We start from the raw sequence: 15642 nt of genomic DNA, 5'->3' as shown, positions 1-15642 counted from the left end.
TTACCTGCAGCCCTAGTTTGGGCATCTCTGATTTAGAGTCATCTTTGTATAAAATATGATGTAGTAGGATTTATGCACACTGTAAAATGGCTGAGTTCAACAAATGAAAGTGGAATGATCATAAAACAGTTAAGTTGTCCTGCAAAAAAGAAGAATTGTGTTGCTTCAACTCATTTTAAATAAGTTAGGAAAGTAAGGAACAAGAAGCAAATCTTTTTTTGAGTGTTGTTATGAGACCAGAAGTCATTAAGGTCAAACAAGTATTTGAACTAAAATGTGTAAATTTGTGTACATGTTTACAGCATAACACCACATGTCAGCCTGATCTCACGTGAAAATGGAAGTATTTTACGTTTTATCAGTTTAGTGACGATTTTAAAAAAGAGGCTTGGCACCTAACCCCACCCCTAAACCCAATCGTCATTTGGGGATGAGCAAATTGTACTAAATTGTACGAATTAGCTTGTACAATTTCATACGAATTATCCACTAAATCTAAAAGTTACGAACTGCCATGAGATTGTGTTGGAAATGTTGCAAATATACAATGACAAACAAAAACCCCTAATATTCCAAGACCTTTGATGTGTGGGAACCTAGTATATGCAATGCACCAAAATCAGCATTGATAATAATATGAAACGCACCAATTACACACATTATGACTTCTGAAAGACTGTGACATATTGAAGACTGTAGTAACGACTGCTTAGAAAAAATCATGGCAAAATATTGCAAAACACAAACTTTCAAACTGAATGGGAAGTGAACAAATATTATACTATAATTCTATAAAACTGGACTTAAGAGACAACTGACATCATTCAAAGTGCCCCGGGCACATTGCCATTGTCAACTGAGGTCTGTGGTTCCACCTTTATAAAATTCCAGTATATTTGGAAGCGATTCAAAGAGCATCGAGTGCATGAGAAAACGACCAAAATGACCAAATCATGGCTTATGCCAATGAAATAATCCTTATAGCTTCAGCAGCCACTAAAGGCATAACGAATTCTGGCTTATGTCATTGAATTGGTCTGTGAGACTTCAGCAGGCGCTAAAAGCATGAGCAATTCTGGCTCAAATGGGATGATTCTGTGACCACACGAAAGCTACAGTGACCACAAACACCAAATTGTCTGTCGTGTTTGTCGTTTTCCAGATGACTAATCAATGCTTGCACTGGAACTAAAGCCTTCAGAAGTCTACAGCATTTGGAGTCATCAAAGTTAACTCAGCAAATACTACAGTATATAGAACGTTGGTGGTTAAAAGATGGTGGCAGTGTAAACTGTGATCCTGATCATTCCCACAATAGCAATGAAACACATAGTATTTTGAATACGCTGTGGTTAAGAGACACAGTACAAAGAGTTTCAAGAGTTCACACCTAGCTGATGATTGATTATAAAGCTTGTTTGGCATGCTGTCCCGGGAGAGGGCACTGAGTTCATAAGATCCTCAAGCACAGGGCTCCCTTCTGTTTGCAAGGTGAGAGGGGAGTTTGAGCTCAGGTAGATCTCGAGAACTCCCCTGCTGTAGTAGTGAATGAACAGATAGTGATTGCTCTTAAAAGATAACTACTTACTAGGAGCATGTCGAGGGTGCCGATTTGGATTATTCAATTAAACTAAGTTGCATGTTTTTGGAAGGTGGAAGGAAGCCTGGGAACCCAGGGGAAACCCACGCAAGCACAGGGAACCCTGAGTGAGCTGAGGTTAAAAATACCTCTCTTTCAACACTCGTTGCTTCTAATTTTGACCCCATCTAATCTCTAAATTAATGAAAATACTTGGGTTTTATCCAATCAGATATTAAAAGAAATTATTATTGTTTGACTGTTTTTCCTATGCAACACAAAAGATTTTTGCAGAGCATCATCGCCACATTTTTTGATTAATATTATAAGTGAATTATCTTTAGTATTACAATAAAGAATAGATATAAAATGTAAACTAAGTTCATATGGATTTATTGGCATAGCATTACAAGGCAATTGCTTATTCTTTAAATTTAATCTAACCAAACCTGTCAAGTGTGAAATTTCACAAAATATCCACTATTTTATGAGCACTTGTGACACTTATGTCATAAAATAGTAGTTGTTTTAGGTCTGATGTGTCGATGAATACAGAAACTGAACAAAATTTAAACTAGAAAACTTAAAACAATGATACATTAAAATAGTCAACGTTTACAGTAAAAGTATTTAACAAAACATTTAGCATTTTGTTTATTTCAAATAAATGCTGTTCTTTAAGATCCAAGAAAAAAAATTCAAGTTTTAACACAAAACTTTCAACATCAACAAACTTAGCCTTGACTTCACCGGAATAAATTACATTTTTTTTTGCATATTTAAATAGAAAAAGTTTATTTTAAAATGTAATAAATCCAAAACTATTAATGGTTTTACCGTATTTGTAGTCAAATAAATGGTAAACATATACAGTATTCTAAGAGGTACAAGAGATGTCACTGAGGTGGTACCTTTTCAAACGGCATTTTCATTTTGTGCCAAAAATATTCACATTGGTACCTCAAAAGGTACATTTTAATACTTAAAAATTTTAAGAGGCACACTTTTGTTCTCTTTAGGTACTAATATACCCTTAAAGTACTGAACTTGACCTTTTATGTACAAATGTGCACCTTTTGAAAAGGTGTCACTCCAGTGAACACCCTTGAAACTTTATTTCTGAGAGTTTAATGTACTTCTTTCAAACTTATTTTAGAAAAATTTGCGAACTCCAAATGTAAAAATGTCCATGAATTTAAAATGATATAGCTAAAAACGATTTTCCATTAACCTCGAATACGGCACTTTAAATAATCCCTGTTCTTCTGTTTTTTTAGCAGCAGATATAGAATAAAAGGAAGACTAATGTCTGCAAATCATGGATGCTCTTCCACCTTAACTCCACGTCTCATCTCCATCACATCATTTTCAACAAGAGTTCATACGCAGCATTTATGATGCCCCAAGAAAATATCGACCTCTGGAAGTTCAAATGCACACCCCGAAACAGACGGCTCACCTTCCCATCCCTCTCTCTCAAAACACTGGCTAAAATCACCCTGGAGGACTGAAACGGTCCTCCGATCTGTACCTGCGCATGAGACTTGGCCACATTTAGAGGATAAAACACCACCCCGAGACCTGCTCCCAAAATCCCTCCACATACAAAATCATTAATTAAATGCCCAGCCTTTGACTCAACTTCAGGGAGAAATTCCTTAATCGGTCCACGCAAACCAAAAAACAAAGCATTGCTGGGACCATTTCTGATCAGGATCGGGACGAGGCCACGGTACAGCTCTAGAAAGCCATGTTGCTGTAGCAAAACACGGAAAATGTGTGCAGTGTTTTGAAAGTTCCCATGATGGCGAGGGTCCTGCAGTAGAGTTTGCACCCTCTCAAATGGTGTCAAAACTGCTTCTGCTGTTCCTGCTAATATTGCTGCAATGGCATCTCTTAACTGGACGGGGGCTTCGGGAACGTAAACCCTCAGCATCCTGGAGAAATCCTCGTAGAGTCCGAACATAATTGCGATTGTGCTGCTTTTTTGGAGCAACGGTGGAAGGATGCCACGATATAGGGTTCGCAAACCGTCCCTCTGGAGCCCTCGCACGGCATCCCATGCATGCACGCCAAACAGCTGCTGGCGGAACAGGGCTTTGTGAATAGGAAATGTGATAACAATGTTGGCGAACGCTGCTAGAGAACCACACAAGTAGTGGTTTTGAGTCTGAAGAGACTCTTGGTCTTGGTCGCCGGAGGCCATGATTCTGGGTGATTGCAAGTCAAAGGTTGAAACTGGGGATCAGATGTGACTTCATATGATGCATTACGTATAATGTGCTTCTGTAGAGAAAAAAAAATAAAAATTTGCATTAATATTCATTTTCTTAAAAGTAATGAGTTGACTGTTTGAAAAAGTGTGTAAACCTATTTTATCTTGGAACTGTTTAGTTGATTTGACTCAAATTTTTATAATTATCCACAGTTCATTTACTTCATAATTTCAAATTTACTGACTTTAAGTAGTCAACTAATCAAATTAAAAGCAACTGGTTTACTCACTTTTTAAAAGTACAGTCAACTAATAATTTTTATAGTGTAAAAACAGTCTGTATTATCACACAAAAATTTAAATTCTGTCATCATTTGCTCATCCTCCACTTGTAAACCTATTCTAATTTCTTTCTTCTTTTGAAGATATTTTGGAAGATTAAAAAAAAAAATAATACATTTTTAATTTCCTATGCCATGGATGTCCATGGTGAGAATAGTATCTAACATAATTTAGAATACCTTCTTTTTGGTTCAATGAAAAAAATATATTTTAATTTCATAAACATTTAGCACCACCTGAGGGAGAGAAAATATGAGTAATTTTACATTTATGGAGTGAGCTATCCCTTTAAATTGCACATAAATATAACAATTTAAACATTAAACTGGATTTTGTGAGCTATTAACTACAATATAATATTGAGTTAGGCTAAACAATATATCATTAGAGCATCGATATCGCAGTGTGTGTGTCTGCAATAGTCATATCGCAGGATTAGATTATTTATTAAAGATTAAAAGATTAAGATATTATTCCTATTTTTGTTTTATCATGTATAAATTGATGAGCATGTTATTTACATTTAATTGTTCTATTTCTGAATACGGTTACACTATCCCAGAAAACCACAAAGCACTTTTTATTATTCATTTATTCATTCATTTTCCTTCGGCTTAGTCCCTTTATTCATCTGGGGTGGCCAAAGTGGAATGAATCGCCAACTTAACCAGCATATGTTTTACACAGCGGATGCCCTTCCTGCAACCCAGCACTGGGAAACATCTATGCACACTCTTTCACACACATACACTATGGCCAATTTAGTTTATTCAATTTACCTATAGCACATTTGTTTGGACTGTGGGGGAAACCAGAGCACCCGGATGAAACCCACGTGAGCAGGGAGAACATGCAAACTCCACATAAAATTGTAAGCTGACACAGCCGGGACACAAACCAGTGACGTTTTTGCTGTGAGTCGACAGTGCTAACCACTGAGCAATGTGTTGCCACAGATTATTTTGCTTGTTATTTATTATAATTTATGCACATCCACTGCATAGAAAAAAACTTGATCACCCCAGTCAGTCGAATTAATGAAATCTTTCCAAATTTAAGTAATCTAATGAAATTATATTCATATCGCAGTATATATTGCATAAAAAACTAAATATCACAATGTCAGATTTTTCTAATATTGAGTATAATTAACAAAAATATGTAACCACTGTAGCGAAGTTGTTAAGGTCTTAATCTTGTTCTGGTCTTGCTCACACACTTGGACAAGTTTATTTTAAGACCACAACAGCAGTGATTTCACTAAATACCTGTGTAGATAATTGTATAAAAATGTCAAATAAACAAGAATTCATATAACTCAGTTTAAGCAGCAGTTTTGAACATGAGCAACACACAGCTGTTTCTTTATTGATGTATTTTCATTATATTTCTATATTCAGAATTGAGTATTCAAAGGATGAATCATTCATTCATTCCTTTTCTTTTCAGCTTAGTCCCTTTATTAATCTGGTGTCACCACAACGAAATGAACCGCTAACTTATCCAGCATATGTTTTTCACAGCAGATGCCCTTCCAGCTGCAACCCATCTGGGAAACATTCATACACACTCATACACTACGGACAATTTAGCCTACCCAATTTACCTTTATCGCATATGTCTTTGGACTGTGGGGGAAACCGGAGTACCCGGAGAAAACCCACACGAATGCAGGGAGAACAAGCAAACTCCACACAGAAACGCCAACTGACCCAGCCAAGACTCAAACCAGTGACCTTCTGCGAGGCGACAGCACTACCTACAGCACCATCGCATCGCCCAAAGGATGAATCTCATTACATTCATGTAACATATTATAGCATTATATTTGCTGTTGTAATTAATGTGTAAATGCTTCTAAATCTTTGACCAGTAGTGTATGAAAAACATAAAACTCATATAAAAAATATTTTGTCAAATAGTTTTTATATTTTTAACACACAAAATACATAAAGATGAATACTGCTTATGCACCAGAACGTGACCATATATAATCTTTCATCATTAATGCTTTGTATTATGCATTATCTGCAACATATTTCACCAAATACCACATTTCATTTTTTACAAAAAATAAACTCACATCTTTTATTGATATTCATTCATTCATTCATTTATTGATTTTCCTTCCTCTTGGTCTCTTTATTGATTTATTAATATTGTAAACTTTAAAACTTAATGTACACTAGTACCATTTCAAAGTTAAAGAAATGAATAAAGTAATACTTTTAAATAATTTCAAATAAATGCTGTCATTTGACATTCATCAAGAAACTCTAAAATATGAATGTTTGCACGAAAATATAAAAGGGCTGTATAGTTTTTGTGTGTTATAACTAAAATCAGTGTATTAGAAAGATTTCTGAAGTCACGTGAGACACTGAGGTAATGATTGCAGAAAATTCTGCTTTGCATCACATGAATAAAACTTCACAGTTCAAAGACATGCGATATAGGTGAATTAAATATACTAAATTGAACAGTGTATATGAGTGTGTGCAAGAGTGTGTGGGTGTTTCCTAGTGATGGGTTGTGGCTGGAAGGGCATCTGCTGCATTAAAAAAAATACTTTTTAAGTTCATACTTTCAATGTACTTCAAGTTGATTTGAATTAAATAAACATACACAGAATAAATACAGGCAAGGCTTAAAGCTTAATATACTAAACTGCACGTTTTTGTTGTTTAAAAAGAACCAGGAATATATATTAAAATACGTAAGTGCGATTGACTTGTCTCAAGATGCACAACAGTAATGTGTTTTTCAAAGTAATTTGTCTGAAAGCTTGCAGAGGTCCTCTAATGGGCTCCAGCCCTCTGGCTGACAACAACCAGAGTATGTCAGGCATTAAAGATTTAAGATGTCAGATATAAGACTTTAAACCTAAAGTAATCCACAATACTTCTAGTCAAATTAAAATATAAATGCAACGTAACAATACATTTCACAGTGTAAATAAGAAAACTAGTAGGCTAAGCATCTCCATTGAGTTTCAGACTAAATTTGCCCTTTACTATCCAGTTATTTCTGTTACTCAAGTAATAGTATACAAGTAATAAAATAATGTTTAATTTAAACAGCTTTCAACATATTTTTGCTATGTTGCACAGTTTCATGTCAGTCATGTCGGAGGATAACATGGTTACCATGGTAATTGTGGTAAAGGCGTGACCGGTGATGTTTATGACAAAGACAAATCATATCATCCGCAAAACATTTTAGCGATCAAAAAATCATGGCATAACATAATATCATACAGCCAGGAAGAAAAATCGATTGACTATGATTATTTGAAGCTGTAAAGATGAAGCATCTTTATTTGAAGACAACGGGTTTTTATCATTCTGTAACACCACATCTCATTCAAATAAGCACTTTAATCAGATTACTAGTTTACCCGTTATAAATCATCTTTACTTCATAAAAATGACGAAATATCATCAAAAGCCATAGATAACCTAATGACAAATTGATGTGAATCGTATAAATACAGAAATCTCACCTCATGTCATCCGTGCGGGTTCACGCGCTTCCGTCGCGCACATGAAGCACACAGCACGCTCGCGCGCATCCCGCGCTCTGATTGGTTTAAGGATAACAATGATGTGCTGATCTGAGATCTGCTGACAATGCCATGGGTGGTTACCCATCCGAGGATTCCTCTGTGTGTAGGTGTGGTGGTCTTTTATTATTATATTTTAAAACATTTCTTAAAATATTTACAGACTGATGGAGATCACATGACAACATACATTGAAGAGACAACATGGCGCCGTTGTAGATTATTAAAGAGGTCTAACATAACATAAAATGTAATGAATGAAGTCTAAATTGTAGACATTTGCACCTCTTTTTCGGGTTTTATTTAAACTTTGTAACAAAGACAAACCCTGTTAGTCAATTAAACAATTAACCAATTAATGTAATGGAACAAATGCTAAACAAGACGCACCTGGAATGTTAATTAGATTACACCTCAGCCATCTGCCAGCATTGCATGGCATATATAAGTGTAAAGTCAGAAGCTTGTGTCAGTGTCTCTTATCCCTCATCTGTTGCGCTTCAGGCTTAAGTAAGTTGTGTACTAAGTTTGGTTATGTGTTGTCATTTTTAGTGAGCTGTTTTAATTTATTTTATTCACATCCTCCTAGAGAAGCTAAAGCAAAACAATGTCTGACAAACCTGATGTCAGTGAGGTTTCTCATTTCGACAAGAACAAGCTGAAGAAGACCGTAACTCATGAGAAAAACACTCTTCCCACCAAAGAGAGTAAGTATGAGCTTCATGGAATAATCCTACTTTCTTATTTCAGCTAATTTTTGTTTCCTCCCAAATGCCATCTGTCTAGCCATTGAGCAGGAGAAGAAATGTGAGACTTAAATTAGCCATGTTGGATCTTCACCAAGGACTGAATTGCAGATCATGTGACTTTTTAAAAAGATGGCTCTTCCTACCACCAGTTACTATGGCCATGCAGGCTGAAGTTGGAAATTGACCCATGTGTTATCAGATGATATCGACGATTCTGATAAAAAAAAAATGCTGTAAAATCATGGATATTTAACTTTGTATAACTGTCTGATCTGCTCTCATTTTGACCTTTGGTGAAATAAACCTTTGAAATGAATTCCTGTGTGTGGGTTCATTTAAGAACGGTGGAAAAAATAAATATGTTTTGAGCTTTGCTATTTGACAATTTCTCATTCTGACTAATTTTTTTGGGCACCCCTGCCATATGGTAATTTTTTAAAAATGCGTTTTTTTTTTTTTGTTTTGTTTTTTTAAATATATTCAGTGTTCCAAAGCAATGATCCTATGTGTTTTGAAAGATTTGGTATTACGAAGGAGTTTTGTGAAATGTTATAGAGTTTATGGTTTATTAAACTACTTGGGCTTTTAATTTGGCTGCTTTTTTTTTTTTTTTTGTGTGTAACATTTGATAATCTCTTTAACAATCTTATTCAAGGCGTATTAAAATTGTCATAATTGCTAAAAGGCTTGAGTATTATGGGAATAGTGCTACACTCGAGCTACTATTTCAGTTTTGTTAAGCCTTTTTTTTTGTTTGTTTTTTTATAAGAATTGAATAACACATTCAGCAATATTATTTCATAAGTAAGCAACAAAGCTATGTCATAAATAATAATAAAAAGATTTGGTCCATAATTTTAAGTTTCTGTACAAAGATGTCATGTTTTGATCTTTTATTTTTCTCTTGCAGTCATCTAATCTGATTTTGTGGGTCAGATCACCAAGCTTGAACTTTGCAATACAGTGAACCATGAAACCTGTCACATGCGTTTCCAGTCTGCTGCATTAACATGTGTATGAATGGAAGACTATATGGAGAGTAGTGCAGTGTGAACTCACCGAAGGTGCTTTTGCAGTGTGTATTAAGTATTTTTTCCATTATGCAAAATTCTTAAACGAAATCAGCAAGGTTTGTTTAAATGCTTAACTCCTGTTTTAGGGAGACGACAGGTGACATTTTCCACCATTTTATGTTTTAGCTTAACATGCTAACCTTAAACTGTCTATACCAAATGAAGTTTTCAAAAGTTAATTATGATGCATGTCTTTGGACCATGGGAGGACCCCAGAGAACCCAGGGGAAACCTAAACGAACAGAAGTAGAACTAGCAAACTCTACACAGAAACACCAACCATCCCAGAAAGGATCGTAACCTGCAATGTTCTTGCTGTGAGGCAACTGTTAACCACTGGGCTACCATGCCACCAATCAAGGAAAGAGAAAGAAAGAAAATGGAGGAGAGGGACAAGGGGATTCTTAAAGACGAAGATGACTGTATATAAAGACTGTGGTCATTTATAATGACTTAGGAATCATCTGATTGGAGAATCGGGTATTAGAAAATGTGGGTCCACCCTTGATCAATCATAAGCACGTGATCCTCTCGAAATTAGTTTCTAAATAAATCTCATTTGATGTATGATTCAGTAGGCAAAGACCATACAGCAGGGGTGCCTGTGAAGGAGCAATTGGTAGTTAGTAAAGACAGGTGTGCTTGATCAAGCCAGGAGCTGAACCCCACAGGGTGTATCTCCAAGAACAGGATTGGGTACCCCTGCCATATGGTAAAGAACATACTTTAGCTCTTGTCCAGCTGCACAGCCAAGGAAATAGTAGTGTTAGCTTCAGATTTCACTTCCAAACTGTTGGCCAAAGATTGTATGCGTGTGACACACAAGCTGAAAACACTTCAAAAGATTCAAAGTCATTGAAGTGTGTTTTGTGTGTTTTGTAATTTAAAGGTCTGTTTAAACAAAGCCATCAACCCACCTCATTTAAGAAGCAGTCATGTTTATGTTTACAACTTTGGTGAATAGTAGAAAGATAAATATATCAAGTATATGCTGTTTTCAATAGTATGTGTAGGGGCTAGTTGATTTGGTGTTTTCCATATCGCTTCTCGCTGGGTTAACGTTGGAGATCGTTGGCCTGATTCAGCATGCCGCTTTGGCTGAAGAGAGCGCTCTGACTGGATATTCAACAAAAATTGAAATTCAACAAAGCGAGAGTTTGACTTCAATAATTAAAGTCAAGTAGGAACACTAGAGGCGGGCTATAATTTCACTACATTTATTCCCAAATATTTTCAAACAATATGTATTGTTAGTTTGTCAGCCATATTTGATGGGCAAATCCTTCCGTGGTGAATGACAGTGATAACGGTACTGAATTCTGCTTTATGCTTTGCAAGCGCACTTCAAGTGTTCCAGTTTCCCATTGTGAATCAGAAAACACATACTCTCCACTGGTGCGGAAAGACACCCTCATGTAGGTGCAGAACGCGATCTTTCATTTAGTTTTTCTCTATTTGGTGTGTTCAAGAGCAACTGTGGCCCGGACGAATCCAGACATATGCCAACACGAGACAACAACAGAGTTGGGTTTGGTCTGTGCTAGTTGTTTGGTGTCGACTTGGTGTGTATCAACCTTTATATATATATATATATATATATATATATATATATATATATATATATATATATATATATACATATATATATATATTTATACAAAGGTTGATTCACACCCCCAACTAAATTTTCTGTGGTGTGCAAATGTGTGTATATCATATATGGGTGTTTACCATTGATGGGTTACAGCTAGAAGGGCATCCGCTGCGTAAAACATATGCTGGATAAGTTGGCAGTTCTTTCCGCTGTGGCGACCCCTGATTTAGAAAGGGACTAAGCCGAAAAGAGAAAGAATGAACGTTGCATTTGTGATAAATCAGAGTATAAAGGTTTTACATGATTAATGCACTGTTAACATGATTCAGGTGTCATAGAAGAACAATAAAATGACATTTCATTAAAAGTTCGGTATCATTGTTTTGAGGATGATCTAATGAACTTTAATATTTGGTGATAGTTTATAAAATTCAGCGAGGATTTAGATTCTCTGTTTTGGACCAAAATAAATCTTGCATTATTATACTCTGTCTTGCATGGGAGTTGAAAATCCCATTTTTGGAAGTCAAACAAAGGCTTGTTGTTAAGGTAAGGGTTCTTGTGATCAGTTACCCATTCTTCTTGAGGTAACTTTATTATTTTATTGAGTTCGATGACACTTAGCTGGTGTTGAACCAGTCACTAGGGTAGGGTGGGCCAACCCTGTTCCTGGAGAGCCACCTTCCTGCAGATTTCAGTTGCAACTCATATCAAACACACTTACCTGTAATTATCACGTGGTGTTCAGGTCCTAATTAATTGGTTTAGGTGTGTATGATATGGGTAGCAACTGAAATCTGCAGGAGGGTGGCTCTCCCGGAACAGGGTCAGCCACCCCTGCACTAGGGTGATCTGCTTTCTGTTCTGTACTGCAGAGACCAAAATGGCTCTTAATCAAGGTGACTCTGATCACAGGTGTCACCTCAGGTATCAGTGTCTGCATCGTTATGTCCCCATAATATATTGCACTTTATTTTACATGCCTCAGAGATGAAAGTATTCGGAAACTGGGTACCGTTTTAAAGGATATACAGTTGCAATCAGAATTATTAACCCCCCTTTGATTTTTTTTTCTTTTTAAAATATTTCCCAAATGATGTTTAACAGAGCAAGGAATTTTTCACAGTATGGCTGATAATATTTTTTTTTCATCTGGAGAAAGTCTTATTTCTTTTATTTCGGCTCGAATAAAAGCAGTTTTAATTTTTTAATAAACTTTTTTAGGTCAATATTAGTAGCCCCTTTCAGCTATTTTTTTCTCAATAGTCTACAGATCAAACCATCATTATATAATAACTTGTCTAATTACCCTAACCTGCCTAGTTAACCTAATTAACCTAGTTAAGCCTTTAAATGTCAGCTGTATAGAAGTGACTTGAATAATATCTAGTCAAATATTATTTACTGTCATCATGGAAAAGATAAAAATAAATGAGTTATTAGAAATGAGTTATTAAAACGATTATGTTTTGAAATGTGTAAAAAAATCTGCTCTCCGTTAAACAGAAAAAGGGGGGGGGGGTAATAAACAGGGGCGTAATAATTCATGGGGGCTAATAATTCTGATTGCAACTGTAACAGGTCAACATTTACCTTAAAAGTACAGAGTAATGTACACTTGAAAATGTACCACCCCAGTGAAAGGTTTTGTACCTTTATTTCTAAGATTGTATGAATTACCAGATGTTACAAACAAGTATTTATTTACTTTTTCTGTTTACCAAACTTTTATTTAATACCAATTTAAACAGTTTTGCAAATCATTTAATCTTTTAAATTCATATTTGTAATAGGAAGATATACAATATTACATTTGTGTATACATTATTAGTCAGTACTGAAGCCAAATCTGGAGCTTATGCAACAAAATAACTTATGATAGCGGTCAAAAATTCATACACCTAAATTTATATGTCATAGAAAAATAAAAAATACGAATTTAAAAGATAGGAAAAATAGGAGCAAAAAATTTGAAAAAAATAGTTGGAATATTGTAGCTGTAATTGTTTTGCAATACTTAGCTTGAATTTAAATATAAAGATGTTCTGTGAGTAAAATACACTTTTAAAAAATATATCTGTTTAATAAATCTGTAAAAATAGTCACGTCTTTATATAGTGTGTCACATAGAGAGAGAGAGAGTTTTTAATACATGCAAGGAAGGTCTGGGAAGCGTAATAATGATTTCATAAGCATAGATTTTTATTCTCCGAGCCATGCTATAGCTGTAAGTGGTGCTGACACATTAGTACAGTGCCTGGCCTGCAGTGGTTAAATAATTGAGATGTGCTGTTTTCACTGCCTGCAGGCCAAAAGAGATGTGCCAGACATTTACAGCTTTAGTGTGTGTGACAGTGATAGAGCAGTGTCAAACACACTCAGAGCAAAAAATAGCAACCAAAGGATGTTTCTTGAACACATGGCAAATATTTCATCAAAAGAATGTATTTATACAAATACATTGAGAAGATTTCACATCACTGACTCACACTGTAAATTGTCATGACAAAGTAAATAATGAATATTCACACAGTTATAATACAAAGATAGCATTTTGTCTGAATAATTATGCTTCAACTTAAATTTTCATATAAATTGATGTGGCCAAAACAGTTTCCTTGGTATTTAAGCCAAAATAAGGCATAGGCTGATTGGGTGCTCAAGTTATTTGTATCATTGTTTATCATTTTTAGTTGTCACTAATAGGCTAACCTTTCTTGTTTTGCACAACCCTTTCTGCACTACATCTTTCCTTTTACAGGATCATGTGCAGTATTCCATATGAAAAAAATACCATCAAATTAGCAACTTGATAGCAAAATTCGGGGGCAATCACATCATTCATTTGCGCAGACACCCCATGCCTGAACTTGAAATGAACCTGCATTTTTATTCCAATGCATGATAAAAGTAAATGGAAAGTATGCAAATATTATCATCCAATATTGACCACAAGTTTGTGTATCCATGCCATTCTTTGAGTTTCTTTGAATTCCATGCTTATTTACAACACACACACACACACACACACACACACACACACACACACACACACACACACACACACACACACACACACACACACACACACACAAAAGCAATTACAGCCATATGGCCAAAAAAATGCACCTTTTGTACTTTAATTTTTTAATTAAATTTATTTGTTTTATATATATATATAATTTGTTTAACTTTTTTTAACTAAATGCTGACGAACGCTTACATCACAATATAAGTCCGGTCAAATCCTGATATCAATATATAGCACCATTTATGCAAATTTCAATCAATTAATAATTTATTTATATAGACTTATAAATCATATATTTAAAGCTATTTCACGCTTTATTTAAAACGACAGGACAAATGATTCATTTAAAATGTAGAAATATTTAATAGAGGTTAAAAAAACATAATGCACTTTTCAAATTTTATTGCATAACAAAAACAATAGCATACAAAAAATGAGGAATACAGTGCATACAGTTTTTTTCAAATCAAAAGAACAAATCAATAGAGGATAAAAACAAAAAAATAAATAAATAAGATGACAGGGGATATATAATTTACAAGAAATTTGCTTAAGAAAATACTTGCACACATCCTTATAGCTGTTTTTAATGTCATTTGGAGTTTCAATATATTGTTTAAGATCAATTTTAAACAAATAAATATTAGGTTTATCATTGGACTATTTTTGTTTGTGTACATGGTACTTCCCATATAGAATCATTAAATTAATAAACACATTTTTCTTCAAGTTTTATTACTATTATTATTATTATTATTATTATTATTATTATTATTATTATTATTATTATTATTATTGTGTCAAAGAAATATATTTACAAGAAAACAGAATTATTATTTTTTAAGTTTAAACACAATGTAAGAAATTTAACTTTAAACCCAAACATTTGGGTATATGTTCACTCAAAAAACAGTGTTTTATCAATTCCTCGTCTAATATATTTAATTGCATGCATACTCCATGTCTCTTAACATTTTTTACAACTTATTTCACTAGATAATTTAAATAAATTAGTTTATGTGTCACTTTTTAACTTTATTGGTGAGACAAATTTTAATAATAACTTCTCAAAAAAAAAGGAATTCCAAAAAGGTTTGCATTTAGGCAACCATGTGGTTTTGCATAACTTTTAATGTAAAAATTGTTACATTTATTGTCTATAAATTTCACATCATTGATACTTAACAGAATAGTATGTAAAAGATCGGTAAAAGATTAGATTCAGAGGACATATTACCAGATAACAGCTGAACACGTCCACTTGGAATTGCCTCAAATACTATTGCAAATTCTTTAGCATTTATGGGGTATATCTTGTAATAAATAAGAAATTCACAATTATTAAAAAGTTATCCATTATTTCTGAATAACTGTCTCTTTGAAAACATAATAATCACAGGTCCAACGCACTACAAAAAGAATCCCAGAAACGCGTATTATATGCGGACTTGGCAACTCTAGACAACCACGACTGCTCCACCAATGAGCTGCAGTGCA

The 15642-nt window shown here is 34.4% G+C and overlaps 1 protein-coding gene and 1 long non-coding RNA gene across 2 annotated transcripts; one reads left to right on the top strand and one right to left on the bottom strand.

Annotated features, from left to right (window-relative positions):
• Positions 1-2847: 2847 nt before the first annotated feature.
• Positions 2848-7671, bottom strand: slc25a51a (solute carrier family 25 member 51a). Its single transcript, NM_200755.1, is given in 2 exon segments — positions 2848-3865; positions 7639-7671. A coding segment is annotated over 1 exon segment (849 nt). The 5' UTR covers positions 3786-3865; positions 7639-7671; the 3' UTR covers positions 2848-2936.
• Positions 7672-8166: 495 nt separating this feature from the next.
• On the top strand, positions 8167-8763 carry tmsb5 (thymosin beta 5; the record flags this gene model as incomplete). The annotated part of the gene is given in 3 exon segments (NR_015622.1): positions 8167-8208; positions 8288-8405; positions 8485-8763. It is a non-coding gene; the product is annotated as a thymosin beta 5 (long non-coding RNA).
• Positions 8764-15642: the final 6879 nt, after the last annotated feature.

This window comes from Danio rerio, chromosome 1 (genome assembly GCF_049306965.1).
Source record: "Danio rerio strain Tuebingen ecotype United States chromosome 1, GRCz12tu, whole genome shotgun sequence".
In the NCBI taxonomy this organism is placed as follows: domain Eukaryota; kingdom Metazoa; phylum Chordata; class Actinopteri; order Cypriniformes; family Danionidae; genus Danio; species Danio rerio.
This window is presented reverse-complemented; position numbering and strand designations above follow the sequence as displayed.